Here is a 20,382-nt window from a genome sequence, read left to right on the forward strand (position 1 = left end):
TGGGATCTTAATAAGCGTTGAGTATAAATATGTAAATGTTGTATCACAAATGTCCAAATATTACATTAAACCCAATAAAAGTTACAGAGTAGAGGAGTTTAATCTTATTGACTTTGTCAATCTGCAGTCGTCAGAGCAGATTTCAACACATTATCGCTCAGTGGAGAAATATTTCAGACGCTCATTTCCTTACATATTCGTCTTCTGGGACAAAGGCTGACGTCACAGCTCAGGGTCCATTGACGGAGCAAAATGCAAAACAACACAAAACCGGCTCAAAGCAAAAACAAATAGGATGGAAAACAGATGCAGAATTGACCAAAAGAAACTGAATTGACCCAAAAATGACCCAGGATTCTAAAAAAAAAAAATTGTTTAAAAGACAAGTTAAGTGACCACAAAGAGACACAAATGACCAAAAAAAGACAAATCAAGAGGAGAAGTGGACTCAATGTGAGCCTTAAGAGACAAATATGAGTTTTATAATGTGTGGATGCCAGATTCTAAATTCAGTCTCTTTGGTATTCGTTGTTCTGGAAGGTGAACTGGTAGTTGTATCCATTTCCTGATCTGAGTTAAGTTAATCAGTGACTGTAATAACCTTTCGTTGCAGCGTAATGAAGCTACCCCCCCCCCCCCCCCCCTTTTGAGTGCAGCTCCACCCGACTGAAGAGGTCTGATCCAACAATAACTGAAAGCACAGGGAGGGTGTGTTCAGGCCCTTTAGAGAAAATCACACTCAATTATAAAAGCCGTGTCTTAACAACTTTCTTTTATCAACTTTATTTTATATTTCTTTAATTTTTTAAAGTCAGACATTTTTTGATTTGAGCTTCTTATATTTGTACTTCATCTTCTATTAAGATATATATTTTTATAATTAGTCCTCATAACCACATAAGGGGTAAATTTATCTACAATTTATCTCTCTTTTATAACTAATATGGCTAAAATGTGCTTTTTCTTATTGCTTTGAAATTTTATTTGATTTCTGGAAATCATCCACTGGTTTTAATAGGCTCCTGGTTCAGCTCTCTGCTGCTGCCCAGTGGGGATCATGTCTCATAACCCCTAGCACAAAATATGAATCGTCAGTTCTATGTTCATGTTTGGAACAAAATAATTTCTTAGAATTTTCTGTATTAGAATCAATCATTTACAATCAGGAGCAGGTGAATTATTAGTATTAGTTTAAAAATTCAAAGACAACATGGCATCACGTTTCAATGACTAATAATTTATTTATTCAATAAGAAACCAGCACCGTAATGTTCAGTACCCACATAAAAAAATACACACAGTGAAAATATCAAAACTCAGTAGTGTAAACAGACAAAGTGCGACACGGCACCTGGATCCAGACCCGTTGTCCAGATGAGCTCCTGCAGGAAGCAGCAGGAGTGAAACACTGAGAAACAACAGATTTGAACTCATAATAACTTTTATAGTCAAATAATAAAAACACTGGTCCCCTAGATGACACCATACAAACACAGTACGTGTGTAGGAAAAAAGGCAAAAAATGGAAGTTAACAGACGAAGTGTGACCCTGAAACACTGGGAACATGTTGTGTTGTATATCTGAGACACACGTCATTCATTTTACAAGTGTTATTATCTCAAAACATTAGTGAATCATCATAATGAGCAGTAAACAAAACACTAGGAGCCTCCAACGCTGTAAATTTACACCATTTCATGTCAGAAAGAGATGTTTTGGCAAAAAAGTGTTTTATACAAAGCAACTCGAGGTTCAGCAGTAAAAAACAAAAAGAGGAAGACGATGTTGAACTATTTAAAAAGATTTTTGAAAATGTCTGACTTTAGAATATTTACTGACTGTCTAATTATAAACTAAATTCTAAAAGCAGCAGCTTTAAAAGGCCACACCGTGATTCCTGCTTCTTCTGCTCCCTCCACGACTACAGGACAAAGTATTGTGTAAACAGCAGCTTCTCTTTCTACATCCACACATTTGATGCAAAGTAAAACTCATCAGCAAAACATCAACAATATACAATAACAGTTTTTGTGCAGTAGAAAGAAAGTTCCTCCAGTGAAATCCATTATCAAGGAGGTGGAGTTTTCAATCTCGTAAGGTAGCTGAGAAATCTGTGAAATCTGTGTCTTCCAGGTGAAATCCCTCAGGTTTCTAAATCCCTCTTTTAAGAAACAAGTTTAAGTTAAGTTGAGTTTTTTGTCGTCTTTGTCGTTTGAGTTGTTCACAATAAATAAAGTGTTGATTTTTGTCCTCGTCCGTTAAAACTAAATATAGAGTCCGTCGTCCAGCAGAGCTCCGGATCCAGGTCTGGATGCTCGTTCGTCCTCTCTGATTCTCTCACTTCCCCTCTTCTCTCTGTCCCTCCTCCGACTCCCTCCATCCTCTCTCCTCTTCCTCCCCTCCTCCTCAGTGTCCTGCTGCTGCTGCTGCCCCCCCTCGCCTCCCGCTCTCTCAAACTGCCTCCTCGCGCTCTCCACCCGGCTCCCTCTCTTCTCCTCCTGCTCTCTCCTGTGGTGACTCCTCTGATGGTCGGACTGGTGGCTTCGCTGGGACTCTCTTTTTCCGGGATCCTCTTGTTTCGTCCCTCTCTCCCTCCCTTCTTTGCTTCCTCTCCTCTCCTCTCTGCTCATCTCAGCCCTCCAGTCTTTCACCCCTCGCTCCTCCTCTGGCCTCCTCGATCTCTCCGTTCTGTCACTTTCTCTTCTGGAGAGTCTCTCCACGTCCCTGCTGCTGCTGCTGCTGCTTCCTCTCTCCTTCTCACTTTCTCTCGTTTTATATTCACTGTGTCTCTCTCCCTCCTGCTTGCTTCTGCTGCTGTGCCTCCTCGTGCTCCCACTTTCCTCCTCCTTGTCTTTGCCTGCTGATTTCCCCTCTTGCCTCATCCCTCTTTCCTCCTCTCTGCTGCTCTTACTTCTCTGACTCTCTCTCTCCGCCCGGACTCTTTCTGAACTCGTCTTTCCTCTCCGGTCCTCTCGTTTTGAATCGTCCGGTCTCTTCTCAGCTTCCTCCCGTTCTTTCACATCCACCTTTTTCAGATTCTCTTCTTTTGTCTTTTCTCGCTTGGTCCCATAAATCCCTTTCTCAGCCTTTATCCGGTTTTCCATTTCCTTGTCTTTCTTTCTTCCTTTCTGAGATTCTTCTTTTAAAACTTCCTCTTTAGCTGCTTTGGCAATTTTCTCATTTTTCTTCTCTTTCTCCTTCTCAGGTTGCTTCACCACTTTGGACTCGGAATTGTTTTCTTCTTCTTCTTCATCCTTTTCCATCTCACTTTCCTTCTTTCCCTCCTCCTTTGAGTCATCTTCCCCTGTTTCCTCCTTCTTCTCCTTTTGGTCTTTTATCTCTGGATCCTCTTTTCCCTTCACGCTCTTCTCCTCCCTCTTGCTTTGCAGAGTTTCCTTCTCCAGCTCTTTGTTCTCCTCCTCGACCTTCTTGTCCAGTTTCTCCTCCATGAGGTCCAGCTCCTGCTCCAGCTCGGCCAGCTTTTTCGGATCCGACTCATAATCTTCGTCGACCTCCACCTCCACCTCCTCGACCTCCTCGTACTCCTCCAACTCGATGCCATCCATGGTTTTCTGCAGCTGCGTCTTCACCTTGTTCAGCTCCAGGAGGCCGCTCTGAAGGTCTTTACAAACCTCCCTGATCTTGGTGGCGAATTTGGTTTTGGCGCCTTTGTGGAGCTCGCGGGAGTCCTTGGCGAGGAAGAACACGTCCAGAGCGAGGAAGAGGGCCGACATGACCCCCGTGGTGACGCTGATGGCCTGGGCGGCTTTGGCGGCGCCGCCTGCCGCGCCCAGAATCTGCACGGTGCTGATGAGCTTGTCGGTGTTGATCATCAAGGCCTTCCCAGCGCGGCCGCCCTCCTTCATCACATGCTTGATGTTGTGGTTCATCGCCTTTTTGGCAGCACTCTGAGAATATTGTTCAAAGTCCCACTCCTCGAGGGTGTTCATACCTTCCTACGAGGGGCACAGAGAGGAGAGGGGAGGGTCAGCATTCACTACACAGCTGTCACATCACTGTTTACACGGATTTCTTCCCATAAAGTCTATTAATTCAAGGAGGTTCAGTCCCAGTTATGTCAATAGAACTTTATGACTGATGACACCAGTTGAGAAACAAGTCTGAGTGAGATTCATCTCAATGTCTAAAGCACATATTCAAGGTTTTCTCACCTGCACAAACTCCATGCACTCCCTGATGTCTGTGATCTCCTCCTGGTAGTCCTTGATCATCTTCTCCAGCTTCTTTCTGTCCGTGTTGGAGTGAACCGCGTCTGTGATGTTGGCCGTGGCCGAGGTGATGCTGCCCGCCGTCGCCACGCCTATCCCCACCGCCGTGACGATGATGGAGGCGCCGAATGTGAAAGGAGCCAGAATGAGTCCCGTGATCGTGGCTATGCTGCCGCAGACGCTGGCCACGCCGCCGCCCACCGCCGCCGACACCGTCTTCCTGTGGAACTCATCGGCGGCGTCGGCCAGGCCCAGGAGCTCCAGTATACGTCCCTGTAAGGACCCCCCCCGCTTGTTGAAGAGACGCACGAAGAGACGAGCGGCCATGTAGACACGATCGGCCGCCTGCTCCAAAGCCCTGAGGAGGGAGAGAGAGAGAGAGAGAGAGAGAGAGAGAGAGAGAGAGATGAGAGTCAGAGGTTGAAACTCATGAGATAAAAGGTCTCAAACAAAACCAATAGCAGGTTCCTACGTGGAGAGCAGTTTTACATTAACTGCCTTTACATGTTTCATTTCAACCTTTTAATGGTCCTTGTGTTTTGGCAATCTTTGAAATCATCTCAAATACCAATTTGAAACGAGCAGTCGAATACTTGATCAAATGGTCAAAAGCAGAATTATATGTTTAATAATTGCTTTGGTCATTTTGGATGAAATAGAAGATTTCACACGTTTATCAGGTTGAAGCTTCTGGTTGTCAGATTTGATAATAAAAAGTTTGACATTTGATTTTAACCTGTTTTGCAGATAAAAAAAAAACAAGACGTTGAATTCGGCTCAGACATGAAAAGGCATTTAAAATGATGCTCACATTTCTCCATCCTCCGGCTGGAAGTTAGAGATCTCGCTCCACTCGGCCCAACCTGGAAACCAGCGGCAGAGATTATTTAATTAGCATAAAATACATATAAAGCAGACACAACTAGTTTCAAGTCAGAGATGGAACATGTTGACGGTGAATTCCAAACTTCCTCTTGGTGGAGAATTTCAATAAACAAAAAACACGCTTGTTTTCAAAAGAACAAAGGAACATTGTCACACTGACCTTTCACTGTGTTCCACCACTCTGTCAGTTCATCGATCTCCTGAAAACAAACGCACACACAGGCTGTGAAGTGACACAACTGAGATCTTGAATTTATTAAACACGTAAACACACACGAGCACTGAAACTCACCGGCTCGGGCTGAGGAAGGTCGCCCTCTGTCGGGTACGCTGCCATCACCGCAGGCTGGACCTCCACTGTGCTCTCCTGGGAAAAACACACACAACAGTCACACAACGTTTAACGGACAAGTTCAACATTTTCTGATTATGTATATTCTATTTATCTCTGGTATAATATTCTCAAGCAAACCTGTTCTGAGTTCAGCTCCTGCATCTCCACGATCTCCCCGATGATGGGCATCTTATCTGACGACTGAGCCGGAGAAGAGAGGAAGAGATTCTTATATCGTTTTAATTAAAAACAAGAGGACAAAGTATTAATGTGGAGACAGGACGTGCTAATCTGACTCATATAGAATCACTCAGGACAATTTGTACATACGTTTTTGCAACTTAATGTATAGAAACAAGGTATTGTAAGTTTATTTTAAACGTTTTATGAGCCTTTCGATCATTAGGAGAATGTTGATATCCATATCAGAATACTGATTTTTCAGATCTCTGACGCAGGAAATGAGAATCTCCACATACCTGAGAAATCTTTGGCATTTTCGGAAGAGTTTTCTTGATTCTGAAAGACACAACCTGAGGAAATCAAAAAATCAAAAGATAAGATGAGAGTTGGAATCTCAAATTCATGTGGTAATATACGTCCGTTAAGAGTTTCAGTGACGAACAACTCACTCGTCTTTTCTTCTTGATCGTCCTCCTGCGTCTCAGCCCTCCTCCCTGTGGAGCCTCCATGTCCACGCTCTCCTGCAACACAGGAAAACATACATCTGAGTAACAGCCACTCAGGAACTGTCAGGTGATCCAGGAGTTCATGATGTCTAATTTATTATTGTTTTTTAGCTGTTTTATGTTTCTATTTGCTCGCTCTTGAACCAGATTATTCTCCATCACAATAAGAATAACTGTAAATAGAGAATCTGAAATGCTCCATGCCCTGACATGATCGTACCTGTGGCTCCAGAATTTTCGGCGTCCTCCTGAACATCCCAGAGAATCCTCCTTTAGTCTCCTGCAATGAGATAAAACATGAAGCAGGAGGAGCTCCCACAGTCAAACCAGTTCACCCACTGGACCAGACTCACCTTCGTGTTGCTTGAAGCTTCAGTCAGGTTCTCGGTACTGGCAGACGTCTCACGCTGATCCTCCTATAAAAAGGAATTCAAGAAAATGTTTCACTGTCCTCAAACATCTGTCATGAAACTGCAGAGATGGAAACCTTGGTTCCACGATGAAAAAACATCCTTCCTGCTCCTTAGAGTTGTGTAATTATTGTGGTAAACCAGTGAGAAGTATTCACATGTACACATTCTCATGAAGGCTCAGTATTTCCGTGGAGAAGCTCTCACCTCGGCAGCATCTGTGAGACTGTCCCTGCTGGAGGACAGGCCCTTTGAGTCCCTGAGCGGATCCTGGAACAGTTCAAAAGTGTAAATGTGAGATTTCACCGACATAAAAACAAACATTCAGATCCACACGTGAGAAACTGAAGCTGTTCACCTTGACGGCCACAGAGCGATGAGCCGGTTTGGGGGATTTTTTGAAGATCCCTGCAAGTCCTCCACTTTTCTCCTGACACACGTGAAACATCGACAAATCAACAATCAATTAATAATCAATAAATAATCAATAAAAGGAGAGAAACAGAATCAGTGGTCATCGATGTGATCGTCAGAAATCATTCGTACCTTGGCTGTGTTTGCTTCTAACAGGTTTTCAGTGCTGGCTGATAAGTTCTTATCTTCGCCTGAGTTTGAGTCCTGAACAAGAGGAAATAAAAAAACAAGAAACACACATCAATACACAAGTCCAGTGTCACATGATGTCGACTTCACACACAGAGTTATCACTGCACCTCGTCTGCGGTTCCCTCTGCTGCTTTTTGAGTTTTCTTAAACATCCCACTGAAAATACTTTTCTCCTGAAAACAAAAGCATCAGGTTGAAATGATTTAAAAAAACATCAGAACAAACATTTAATGGAGATAACAATATTAAGTTGTGTTGCAGGCTTCATTGCATTCAGATAGACTTGTGTAGTGGTTTTGTGGTGGTGACAGTTCTGCACCTTGGTGTTCGTGTTCTCGGTCAAACTGTCGTTACTCGCCGTCAGCTCCTTCCGCTCGTCTCTGTCCTGCGTGAAGGAAACAACGAGGATGAGTGAACGAGCGTCAGTCACCGCAGCAGAGGACCACGGCGCTCAGGGCATCAACCCCCCGGACTCACCTCTGCTTCCTCTCCAGGCGTTTTAGGGGTTTTCTTGAGGAGGCCGCTGAAAAGTCCACCTTTCTCCTGACCGGCACAAAACGAAGACACAGGGATTGGATTGGTGAGGAGGTCAGAGGACATGAGAAGATGCAGAAGTGATGAAAGACACTCAGGATCTGAGGCCCTTTGCTCTTTGCTAGTATTGAGTATTGTCGTATTTTGTAAATCATTGGACAGACAAGTCGTTCTTGGCCGTGACAGAGGTCGTCTTTATAGAACACACTGAAACTGACCTCATCGAACAGGTTGTCGATGCTCGAGGATCTTTTGAATATTCCACCGAGGCCTCCTTTCTTCTCCTGAAATCAAGTAAATTCAGAAACTTAAAGTATCAGTGAAGATGGAGAAGACAAACAAAGAGGAGGAACTTCATTTCACCGTGAATCAGACGTACACAGCACAATTGTCTCGTGTTGACTGTTTTCTAGAACCAGGTTTAATTTCTCCTAATTGTTGTGAAGAAGATAAAAAGTGGAGAATCACCTTCTGGACGCTCGGGTCCTTCAGATTCTCACAGCTTCCAGAAAACTCTTCTCCACCTTTTCCCTCCTGCTCCTGAATTCAAACAGGAAGAACGATCAGAACAGAATCAGCTTCATCCTCCAGAAACAGTGTGAATCATTTTTGATCAGTCCCAGTACCGTCTCTGCTGCAGCGCCCTCTGCTGGTTTCTGCGGCTTCTTAAACATGTTGCTGAAGATATTTTTCTCCTGAAAAGAATTTGGTGAATCAGTTATTTAGATCTGAAAAATCTTTTTTTTTACGTAAAAGGTTTCAGCCGCTCACCTTGGAGGAGCTCTTCTCCGTCAGGTCCTCGCTGCTGCTCGACAGCTCGCTCTCTTCTCTTTCCTGAAAAACCGGAGGAAATTCAAATCTGAGTGAAACACGTGGTTTCATGTTTCATTTGAAAGTTTGAAAATTTCTGAGAAGACGTTTTAATTCACCAGAGACTCGGACTTCTCTCTTGAGGCTTTGGGAGTCTTCTTGAGGAGATGGCCGAACAGACCAGAACCTTTCTCCTGACGGGAGCAGATGAGAAACCAGCTTTAGGATGAGATCAGTGTGTAGATAGATTTAAATGTTTAGAAACTGAAGTGTTTCAGGAACCTGCTTGTTCTCAGATAGACTCTCACTGCTGCCTGAGAGCTCTCGGTCAGGAGGTCGGTCCTGTCACACATTACAAGATGAAAACATTAGACAAGAAACAAGAATCTATCACTTTGAAGGTGGAAAATGTTTTGAAACTCAAATGCAGAGTCAATCCTCACCAGATCGGATTTAGTCAAAAGATAAAAGTCCGTATTCTCAGAAATAAAACTGTTACCTCCTCAGACTGAGCAGCTTCTGCAGCTTTGGTCGGCTTTTTGAATATTCCACCAAATATTCCAACTTTTTCCTGAAACACAAACATGTTAAATGTCCGAGGTCCTTTTTAGAAGTTTAGTTTGAGAAGCTGCTGTTTCAGAACCAGCCTCTCACCTTGGTGTTGTTCTCAGACGGAGCTTCACTGCTGCCGCTCGCCTCAGTGTCCTGCTTCACAGGGAAAAGATGAAAAGTCAAAAACCTGCTACAGATTAGAGATGAATTCACTTTCTTCACAAGTAGTGCCAAGTCAGCAGTTAAATCAAAAGTCTGCTTTGACTCGTGCACCTTTCAAAACACCTTTAATAAACTGATGGAACCGAACAGAGTCTTACTTTCTCTGTGGACGCTCCATCTGCAGGTTTGGACGACTTCTTGAATAATCCCCCGAACGCACCCCCCTTCTCCTGAAACACATGGTTTTCTTTATTAACATTATTTAATCCAAACAATAATCAGTAAATCGATAAAGAACATGTGACTGATTTCCCTTCATCTCAGTATTGAACACGTTTCCTAACCCACCTTTGTGCCGGACGCCTCCGACAGGCTGTCGCTGCTCTCAGACAGATGTTTCTGTGCCGACAGATTCTCCTGAGACAAGAATCACAAGCTCACATCAGATCATGTGATCAGTGATGTCATACAGTGTCTGCAGGGTAAATTTCATCCCCATGAGGCTTTTAATTACTAATTATTTACAACAAACACATAGAACAAAGGCTTATGTATCAGCGTGATCGCCATGAAAACAGACCAAGTACAGTGGTTTCAGATCACTGGTGTTTGGCATCAGGAGCAACTGGGACTTCTGGGGCAGTTCATTGTTTAGGATATATTCAATGTTTGTTTTGTATATGGTGTCAATGGTTTTTGATCAGAGGATAGATCCACTGTATCGTCTATAAAGACTCAACCATGATGAAGTGTAATGAGACGTGTTTTAACTTTGATAATTAATAAAACGAGGTCACATGAGTCAGATGACGAGTCTCTAGTCTCCTGTGAGGAAAGAGTTTCACCGGGCGGCTTCTTCAAAGCAGACGAAGACATTAGATCTACTGTCTGTTTTGGAATAAAGAACCTATTCAGCCGTGACCATTGGAACCATAACAATGTGCTGGGAGTCATGGGATGAGCCAGATTATAATGGAGAGCAAACCACACCCAGACGGCTCAAACCGGCCTTGAGCCAGTTCAGGTTCACACCCAGTGTCCCCCAGTGTCCCACAGCACAATGAAACCGCTGTTTCTTTAGCTGTAGATTTTAGATCTGAAGTGTTTATGGTCTGTTCAGAGCAGCTCAGAGGAAACTACGGGTGTTTGTACCTCTGCGGGTGCTTTGGGAGTTTTCCTGAGGAGTCCACTGAACAAACCACCTTTCTCCTGCACACAGACAGACAACATGTTGACATCAGAAGGACGATTTAATCGGAATCCATCTCAGGAAACTTCATCCTCCAGCTCAGACTCCATGTGTGTGTCCCTCCTCTCACCTTGTTGTCCGACAGGCTGTCGCTGCTGGTGGACAGTTCCCCGTGCAGCGGCTCCGCGGCCTAAAGGAAAGAATGTTACTCGACCTGTGTGAACACGAAGGCTCACTACATCTACACACAGATCTGGGACCAGTTTCACAGACAGCAGAGACACATAAACTGTTTGCAGAATGTAGCAATGACCTCGTTACTGCAGAGCCTGGAGCAGGTGACTGGTAATTCAGGAATCAGGTGCAAGAGATGTTACATAACAGAATTATAGAAGAACGTTAATGAGTCACCTCCTTCAGTCGAGGCCCTTCGGACAGTTTGGGAGATTTCTTGAACATTCCACTGAAATCGTTTCCTTTCTCCTGGTGGACGGAGAAGAACGTGAACAATGAGATACAGAAGAATTTAATGGAAATGCAAACGGACGTCTTTTTCAGTTTGTAAAATACAATCTTACTTTAGTGCTGCTGTTCTCAGACAGACTCTCGCTGCTGCCGGTCAGCTCAGGCTGCAGCGAATCTTTCTCCTGAAACACAACAAGTTCAATGATACGTTAAAAATAAAAGAAACAGGTCACAACGATGTGAAAGGTTGAGCACAGACCTTTCAGTGATTATTTCAAAAAGGCAAATCAGCAACACGCTACATGTCCAAATCATCCTCCTGTGATGTTATGACGATAGAAAAACAGATAAGAAACGAGCTTTAGGATGAGACGAGTGTTTAAATAAGTTTTAAATGTTTAGAAACTGAATTGTTTCAGTGACCTGTTTGTTCTCAGACAGATTCTCACTGCTGCCTGAGAGCTCTCTGTCAGGAGGTCGGTCCTGTAACAGATTACAAGATGTGGTGAAGGTGAAAACACCAGAAATAAGGAGATGATATTTGATGAAGCTGCAGTTTCCACAAGGATTTACTACCTCAATGGTGGGAAATGTTTTGCAGCTCAAATGTAAGCGTAAATCTTCACCAGATCTGATTTAGTCACATGTAAAATGTCAGTGCATCTTTCCTCCAGTGATTCATTCCGTTAATAAACTGATGGAACATTTCTTACTTTCTCTGTGGACGCTCCATCTGCAGGTTTGTGCGGCTTCTTGAATAATCCACTGAACGCACCCCCCTTCTCCTGAAACACAGGGTTTTTCATATTTACATTATTTAATCCAAACAATAATCAATCAATAAACAACATGTGAAGTGAAACACAAACACATTGATATGTCCTGCTGTTTCTGAACCAGCCTCTCACCTTGGTGTTGTTCTCAGACGGAGCTTCACTGCTGCCGCTCTCCTCAGTGTCCTGCTTCACAGGGAAAGATGAAAAGTCAAAAACCTGCTACAGATTAGAGATGAATTCACTTTCTTCACAAATAGTGCAAAGTCAGCAGTTTAGTCAAAAGTCTGCTTTGACTCGTGCACCTTTCAAAACACCTTCTTAGAGTCTTACTTTCTCTGTGGATGCTCCATCTGCAGGTTTGGTCAACTTCTTGAATAAACCACTGAACGCACCCCCCTTCTCCTGAAACACAGGGTTTCATTTTATGTTATTTACTCCTAACAATAATCAATAAATCAATATCGAACATGCCTTCATCTCAGTATTGGACTCGTCTCCAAACCCACCTTTGTGCCGGACGCCTCCGACAGGCTGTCGCTGCTCGCTGACAGATGTTTCTGTGCCGACAGATTCTCCTGAGACAAGAATCACAGGTGAAACGTTAGAACTACAGTTTAAAGTTCTTGTGTATTAACGTATCTGCTCTTTAAGCTTTAATACGAGCCCCAGTTAGTTTACATCCCTATACATTTGATCAGGTTCTTCCACATCGTGTCTGGAGCTCCATCTTATCTCACACTGACCTGCCCAGATGTTCCCTCGGCAGGAACCTTGTGAGGCTTCCGGAGGATCCCGCTGAAGAACCCTCCTTTGTCCTGCTGGGGTCAAACCAGTGACTTCATCAGAAACTGTCCATCACCATCAATAATGATCAGGTTCCATCGTGATCCACCTCTGACTCACCTTGGAGGCTTCAGACAGATCCTCGCTGCTGCCCGACTCCTCGTCACGTTGATCCTGGAGACAAACAAGTTTAATATAATCAATTTTAAACTGATTTAAATCTGTGAAATTTTGTCTCTGGACACAAACTGACATGTTTTTATTCACTTTACCTCGTCGGTCTGAGCTTCTTCTGCTCGTTTCTGACTTTTCTTGAACATCCCGCTGAAGATTCGTCCTTTTTCCTGAAGCAGACACAAGTTATCACATCAGATTCATTCTGATGAAGGTCGGGTCAGCGCCACACGTCCCTGTCCGTCTGTGTGCTCACTGTAAACTACAGAGACACTCACCTTGTGGTTCTCAGACAGACTGTCGCTGCTCGCCGACAGGTCGCTGTGAGTGCCCAGATTCTCCTGAAAGACGATGATTAAATAAACTCAAAGTCCTGATTCTGACCAAACTCAGCTTCAGACAAAATCAGACAAAATCACAATGAGCTAATTTAACATCTTCTGGATGCATCTGCACATTTGAAGCATATAAACTAACTCCCCAAATCTAAAAGACTCACCTGTGCAGGAGTCTCATCTGCTGGTTTGTCTGGTTTTTTAAAGATTCCTGAGAAGAGGCCTCCCTTCTCCTGTGGTGAAAGACATGGAACAACATGATGAAGGAAACATCTGTAAACATCTGTATCCATCACTGGGTTTCCATTGAAATTAACTATTTAAACACATTTGTGGGTCTTTTCTCTATTTGACTTTAGACTGATATAAACCTAGTGAATGTCGTGACTGACCTGAGGCTGTTCAGATGACTTCTCCTCCCCCTCGGCCTCTTCACAATCACTGTCTGTTTTACTGACCTGTTGATGAACACAACACAAAGTGAACCGGCTGGAAAACATCTGGAACATCTGGACACTCTGTCTTAAATTTACTTAAACTCACCGACAGGGAAGGATATAATTTCTCTTTGGGTGTTTTGCGGAACATCCCAGTGAGCAGATTTCCTTTCTCCTGAGGAACCGAGGAGTAAAACAAATGTACAGTTCACCCAAATTATTATATATCATATAAAGATATATATCACTTATATAGCAGAACAGAGATCAATTTATGATTTTAATTGTTTGGGGCAGAAACACATCCTTGACCTCTCACCTGTTTGGATTCTGTGTTTTTCTCCGGCTTGTGTTTCTCTTTTTCTGAAGTTTGTTCTTTTTCTGCGGTTCCGTCCTCTGAGCCGGGACCTGGACTCTGATCTCTGCTGACCTGAGAACAGAATCAACAAGATCCTCAGTGACAAGAGGTTATAGGCTCATAACAAGATTCACATCTAAACCCTCTCCAGGATTAATAAAGAATCCTTCTATAATATTTACCCTGTTGTTATTTACAGCTGCTCTGCAAATATAACAAGGTTTTTTTTTTAAACAATAAATTCAAACTAGCAAGATGCAAGAAAAGTGACTGAACCATTAAATAACTCAGTTTGGAAAGATAACCAGAGACGTTAACGGTCAAACCTCTAAGCTTGTTGCCCTCAGACGCCAGAAAGTAAACACCCGAAGCAAAGACCAACATTTTAAGATGTGAAAAACAATAATAATAATAATAATAATAATAATAATAATTATAATAAGTTGCATTTATTCCCTGTCAGGCTGAGCAGCAGGTAAAGCTGAGGTTGAGATATCCCAGAGCAGAATAATGAAGGTTACCACATGAATGTCACCAAACCACAGATACACAAACATCTCAACATCTTTAAAACCAAATGAAACACAAACAGAAAACTCAGTGACCAGTAACACCATGACAACCAGTGTGGACAGAGAGAGAACCCCTGGAACCAGCAGCCGCCACCAGTACACAACAGTGAAACACAGCATGGCTCTTAGTACCTTAGGTGACGACTTGAATTGCAAACCTTTCATTACTCCCTTCAGAACGCCCTGTCAACAACAGTCACATGTCACCGACCGGCCGACAACAACAACAACACACGTACAACACGTGTACACAAAGAGAGACACACACCGGTTTGCTTCCGGGAGCCTGTTTGGCCGAGACGCCACCGCTTGTTTCCTGCTCGTCACAATCGTCCAGATAACTCTGAGGAGGAGGAGGAGGAGGAGGAGGAGGAGGAAGAGGAGGAAGAGGAAGAGGAAGAGGAGGAGGAGGAGGAAGAGGAAGAGGAGGAAGAGGAAGAGGAGGAAGAGGAGGAAGGAAAACAAACGTTGACTTGACAAATCAGCAAAAAAAACTGCTTTATTAATTTACTACTTCCAAAATATTATTTATTATATTGTATTAATTTGACGTTATTTTCCGGGTTGAATGTTGTGCAGACAACTTTACATCAGAAGTGAATCATGAACCAGACACCCACTGATTACACACACGCACACGCACGCACACACACACATACACACACACTGACACTGACACAAAATCACACACACACACTCACACAGAATCCTGTTCAGCTTGATACAGTTTCAAAAACATAAGTTAAGCTTTGTGTACTTCAATTTTATTGATATTTAAATATCCACTAATACTGAATGTGGTGCTCTTCATTTATTTATAGTTTAAGAATGTACATTATCAAACAGAAGTTATATTAAGGTGAGGAATATGAAGCCGAGGAGCAGAGGAGAGTGTCAGGTGCTTTTCTTACAGTGAAATTGGAGATTTTCTCTTTCTGGCTCCGTCGGAACATTCCCGTCAGGACCGGAGGATCGTTCTACAAACAGAGCACAGGTAAAGAAAGAGGAAGACGTTGTGTAGCAGCGTCATCAATGTGGTCAGAGGTGGAAACCAGTGCCTCTACCTGTGCTACCTGTTTGAAATCGGCTTCATCTTTGGGAGCAGCTGCTGGTTTGTTATTGTCTCTCTGAGGGGAAGAGGAAGCTCGTTTCACTCTGGCATTTATTCAGAAAGACACAAAGGGATGTGATGTTTTATTGTTTGTGTACCTGCACGTTCTCAGTGTGTGTCCTCCTGCGTTGGCTGCTGCTTGTTGTGTCCAGTTCCTGCATAAAAAACACACAAAAGACAACCCAGAGAGAACAACAACATCAGAACATGATACTGGGAACAGGAAAGAAACAGGAAACCTTCAGTTGCTCGGGGGGGGATTATATCTGTAAACTGTTCTCACACTCCAGTGACGCTGACTCACTTTAAATCACATTTAAAAAGTTATTATCAGCACAACACAAACACTGATGTTCCCACAGTACACCGGGGGTTGTGTTAACGTTTCTGGGATTTGAACCTTTTCTCTGCGTCGAGGTGCAGCCACAGGAGATTCAGACGACTTCTCTTTTCCGGCTCTTTTTCCATCATCCTGACACAAATGGAAAAGAGACTCAATAATCCACTCAGGGTATAAAAGTAAACACATGCATAGTATTAATTAAAATCAATATAAAAGCCACATGTTTAATACTTCATTTTCATGTTTAATCCAAGATGTTAGAGATGCACATTTTGGGTCATATGGTTCAAACATAAATATCTGTAATGTAAGATTTGTAACGATTATTGAAGAATTAAAAGAAAAATAAATATATATAAGTGCAGTAAATACCTCATTGTTAGTTGCTGCTGTTCTTTTTATTCTTAATTGTGTCTGAGACAGTTCCTGGACAGAAAGAAAATCTAAATCAAACTCTTTCACCTAAAAAGACAAATTCTCCTTATTTCATTCTCTATATTTAATGACTCTTATAAAACCTTTTACAGGAGAACACATATGAACATCCTCTCCACTACGACCCAGACATAAGAGAATCTACTGAAATGGTTCCAGATGTTTAAAGTGCGTCTGAAGCACATCTGCTCCTTGGAGACTGAACCCACGAGGAAAATACTTCAAACCAAAAGCAGCTTCATCTCTCGACCTCCATCTTCTAAAAGGTTCACAGGCCGACAGACAAACACAAAGTCCGACCGTCTTCAAGTTCGTCTGCCGTGCAAATAAACCAGGGACCAACAGTTTGTTCACGTTGGACTCACAGCGTCTGAAGGTCGAGGAGGAACCACAGGAGTCGGGTTCGCTGGCTCACTTCTCTTAACCTGAAAAGGGAATTTCTGATTTCATTATGTACACAAGTGATTGTGACCTCACTGCCAGAAGGCCGACACAAAATAAAAGTACGACAACAGATACACATCAGCAAACACTCAAGTCAGGGAACTCGTGGAAGGTTTGATTCCCGTACCTCACTGGGCTTCGGTGGAGGTTTAGGCTGCAAACACAGAGGACAACACTGTGTATTAGTACATAGACTTAGGAGGTTTTATATTTAATCTGATCCAGAATCAGTGGAAGTGTTTTATGTTCTGGATGCAAAGGTTCTCACCGGCTTCGGTTTCTTTTTGACCTCTGGCTTCATCATGCACGGCTCCATCGTCCTGTGGAAACAGCACAGACAGGAACTCTGATGAATATGAGTGATGAAGTACACGTTGAAGGTCCGCTCACACAGACGTGGAAATATCTAGAGGAACATGTTTGCTTCCTGCATCGTCCCTTTAACTGTCCCTTTATGTGTCCACTGGACCAACAACTAAAAAGTCAAAATTATTTAAACATAAGACAATAAAATATAGATAAATCTCACATTTGAGAATCTGGAACCTTCAAATTATTTGGTATTTTTTGCTATAAAAAGCAGGAAACACAGACAAATGTCCATCTCATTGACCTGGAGCACAACTTGATGTCTTTACATGTTTTAGCTACACAACAGCGAATAACTCCCAAAAATATTCAATATCACGTAAGGCTCAGAGAAAGAACAAAATTGAACCATTTAGAACTTTCAAATATCTGCTAACTTTGCTGTGATAAATTCACGAACCTAGAAAACAATATGATCTCTCAACATGTCTGTTTTTTACGCAGCAACAAATCAAATCTCCAACTTCGTTAATTTGACACAACAGGGGAAAAGAAAACTACAAATTCTGACTGGAACCATCAAATATTTGATATTTGTGCTCGGAACATGGAGCACAAGATGACGTCACCAAACCAAACTCAATAATATGACATTTAACATAATGACTGAGAGAAATTGAAAATTCTCACATCAGAGAAGCTGGAAACTTCAAATATTTAATCATTTAGCTTTTTCATCACTCATCAAAACAGATAATAACTTTGTTTCAATGAGTAAATCAGAAGTTAAAAGTACAACACTCCAGAATCATCAGGAGAACAGAGGTTACGAGACAGTACTTTAATCATATTCAGGAGTAGAATATGTTCAGCTTGTACTTCATCCGGTGTAGAAACTAGATAGATGAATACTTTAATGACCCCGATCCTCCAGTATCTCACACAACAGCCAAACACAAGAGCATAATGACAACAAAAGGTGAAAATGAGTCAGAGTAAGTTCACTGCAGTGAGTTGAAAGTCACCAGAACTTCTACAAAACTGTCCCGTGTAGAAGTATCTGCTAACGGAGATACTGACAGGACAGATATTTGGAGTACAACGTGAAGAGACAAGTAACTGAGTGTGGAAGTATAAATACAGATTTAAAGATAAATAACTTGTGCGTTTAAACAACCGGTAAAATTAGAGTACAGCAGATGTGAGTCTTTAAAAAGAACTGGTGAAAACTGAATAAGAGTAAAACGAGAAATATAAAATCAAATAAGGATAAACACAGGCAGCATATTAGCATTATGATGTAACACAATGAGAGGAATGCAGTACAGTGATACACAAAAGTATCGTTTTCAAGTAATCTACAAGTAACTTGGAAGGTGTAGACGTGTTGTACTCAAGTTTTCAAACCAGCTGATCCTGTGTCAGTGCAGCAGCAGAACATCAGGATTAAAACACAACGAGAAAACCAGTTGGGTTGTTGGAGAAAACCCAACAACCCAACTGGTTTCCTACATGTGGAGCCTGAACTCACAACCTGCTGAGAACCTCGGACCCGACGATGGATTTTAACTTTCAAACTAAAAGTTCACACAGTCAGAAACTGAGGCCACGTGACATCACGCGGACCAGTACCCCCCCCACCGGACATTTGAGAGAAATCTAAAAAACTCACTTTTCTTAATGGATTCGAGGTCAAGCGTTGTGAAGCGGCGGCTGCTTCACTGACATCACATTCCCAGGAGGTTCAACAACTTCTCCACACCCACAACATCTGCACACCGGGGGCGTTCAAGAGCCGCGCGAGAACCCAGGAAATCAGAGCACTCACACCTCTATGCTGTTCTGCTGGTAATGTGCAGTAAAAGTTTTACCTCAGTAAAATTAAAACGTCAGCTCCATTAATCACATGTGTGATTTTAATATACTACACATATTTTAGTTTTACAGCAAAAAAAACTTGATTGCTCTTTTTATATTTCTCACTTTCAAATATTTAGATTTCTTGTTTGTATTTTTTGGTTTTAATGATTGACGTAAATTAACAATGACAATATGGATAGTAACATAAAAGTTTCATTCTGGTTTTAGTACAAACTAAAATAATTTGGGATCAAATCTAACACCAGCATCCATACATTTTAAGAAACAAACTGACCCCAGACCAGCTGTGATATTTCTGTTTTGTTCTGTTCTGTTTTTCTTGTTTCCTCATTTATATATTTAGTTTCAACATTTTAAGTTAATAAATATTGAGAAGGGGGCTGGAAAAGTTTCATTCTGGTTTTAGAACCAGATGGAAAACATGAAGATTAAATTAACACCAGTTTCCATAAATTGTAAAAAAAAAACTGATCCACCCTCAGGTCGACATCCTCCTTCATCTAAAAATATGTACCAGTACACACAAAGTATTTTTTTATGCAATTCTAAAGACATTAGTCAAAGTAATTATAAATAACAGATGCTTATATTATCAATTAGCTTATAGTTATAGAAAAATGCAATATTATATATTAAGACACATTAAATGCAAAACAACAACATGCAGCTTCTACTCTCACATCTCATGTTGCCATGTTTTGTGTGTTCACCTCCATGTCCTGTAATTACAAAGTATTTCCCCACTGCAGCTTTGACAACATCCCACAGGTAAAACAAAGCCTCTTTAAAACAAACCCACACACGCCCTGAGAGCCTCTGAACCACGAGAAGCTCCCAGAGAGAAACCTGGACACGTCTGTGACGAGACACGGGGACATTCTGAGGATCAGGATCAGGAGAGGAATGTCTCACCTGGGTGTCTTCAGTCTGAGAGGATGCAGGAGCTGGGAGCTTTGTCTCCTTCCTGGTTCCTGTGGTGGCGGTGGACTCACCTGGGAGCGGGGCGGGGCCACTCTGAGGCCTACCTGTGTCTGTGGGCGTGGAGCAGAGACTGTGACTCATGGGTTTGACTCCCGGGTTTCAACAGGTGTCAACAAAAGGTGAAGAGAAAACAAACACGAGGGGAGCAGTTTTAAAAACAGACAAGAAACAACTCAGTCGTTGAGTCAATGTGGAAATTCTACGGAATCGATTATCTGGTTTATGATTTCAAAGCAGAAATCATCCTGTGCATCAATTTCTATATATTATACATCTTCTATTTTTAATTGTAGCTGCTAAATGAATTATTTTACATTTTCAGAGAATTCATTTTGATTTCTAACTGTGTAGATTTAGCTGCTTCGGTTACACTTTCTAAAATCAGAATAACTAAACATTTTCCTCACAGTATTGTTGACATCTTCACAGTGCAGCGGAAAAGTACAATTTAATGTTACGTTTTAATTGTAATTTAAATGAAGTTTTAATAAAACATTGATCTGTTTTCACCAGATAAGCGTCAGATATAAAGATTGATATAAATATATTCACCCCCTCGAAATTAAGTCCAGATAAC

General features: G+C 42.1%; 1 protein-coding gene across 4 annotated transcripts; it reads right to left on the bottom strand.

The window, feature by feature from the left end:
• Positions 1-1,216: 1,216 nt before the first annotated feature.
• LOC133967998 (microtubule-associated protein futsch-like) lies at positions 1,217-18,709 on the bottom strand. Of its 4 annotated transcripts, none has more exons than XM_062403770.1 (53): positions 18,616-18,709; positions 16,903-16,954; positions 16,762-16,788; positions 16,556-16,615; positions 16,128-16,181; positions 15,813-15,884; positions 15,511-15,567; positions 15,375-15,428; positions 15,213-15,278; positions 14,570-14,644; positions 14,434-14,484; positions 13,691-13,801; positions 13,478-13,546; positions 13,327-13,392; positions 13,099-13,167; positions 12,878-12,940; positions 12,698-12,769; positions 12,546-12,599; positions 12,386-12,460; positions 12,149-12,217; positions 11,973-12,044; positions 11,775-11,828; positions 11,580-11,651; positions 10,980-11,048; positions 10,813-10,884; positions 10,532-10,591; positions 10,365-10,421; positions 9,561-9,629; positions 9,371-9,442; positions 9,153-9,206; positions 8,998-9,069; positions 8,781-8,840; positions 8,618-8,692; positions 8,460-8,522; positions 8,315-8,383; positions 8,157-8,228; positions 7,907-7,972; positions 7,632-7,697; positions 7,474-7,539; positions 7,262-7,327; positions 7,095-7,166; positions 6,907-6,978; positions 6,756-6,818; positions 6,492-6,554; positions 6,359-6,418; positions 6,082-6,153; positions 5,929-5,982; positions 5,588-5,677; positions 5,408-5,482; positions 5,276-5,315; positions 5,042-5,093; positions 4,174-4,588; positions 1,217-3,957 (listed from the first exon to the last, which is right to left on the bottom strand). In XM_062403770.1, exons 2-53 carry the CDS (start codon positions 16,948-16,950, stop codon positions 2,266-2,268), a joined length of 5,358 nt encoding a protein of 1,785 aa, XP_062259754.1. In that variant the 5' UTR covers positions 16,951-16,954; positions 18,616-18,709; the 3' UTR covers positions 1,217-2,265. The 4 variants fall into 4 exon arrangements, with proteins under 4 accessions (XP_062259754.1, XP_062259752.1, XP_062259755.1 ...); XM_062403768.1 differs by having other exon boundaries at positions 12,386-12,457; positions 15,366-15,428; XM_062403771.1 differs by having other exon boundaries at positions 5,588-5,650; positions 15,366-15,428.
• Positions 18,710-20,382: the final 1,673 nt, after the last annotated feature.

This window comes from Platichthys flesus, chromosome 14, assembly GCF_949316205.1.
Source record: "Platichthys flesus chromosome 14, fPlaFle2.1, whole genome shotgun sequence".
Lineage (NCBI taxonomy): Eukaryota > Metazoa > Chordata > Actinopteri > Pleuronectiformes > Pleuronectidae > Platichthys > Platichthys flesus.

Coding starts and splice junctions, on each gene's coding strand:
- LOC133967998 (XM_062403767.1), bottom strand. CDS start 16,950: ATGGAGCCGTGCATGATGAAGCCAGAGGTCAAAAAGAAACCGAAGCCG. Junction 11,049..11,579: donor ATGGAGCGTCCACAGAGAAA/GTAAGAAATGTT, acceptor GTTGTGTTTCAG/GAGAAAGATTCGCTGCAGCC. Junction 5,678..5,928: donor AAATGCCAAAGATTTCTCAG/GTATGTGGAGAT, acceptor AAACGATATAAG/AATCTCTTCCTCTCTTCTCC.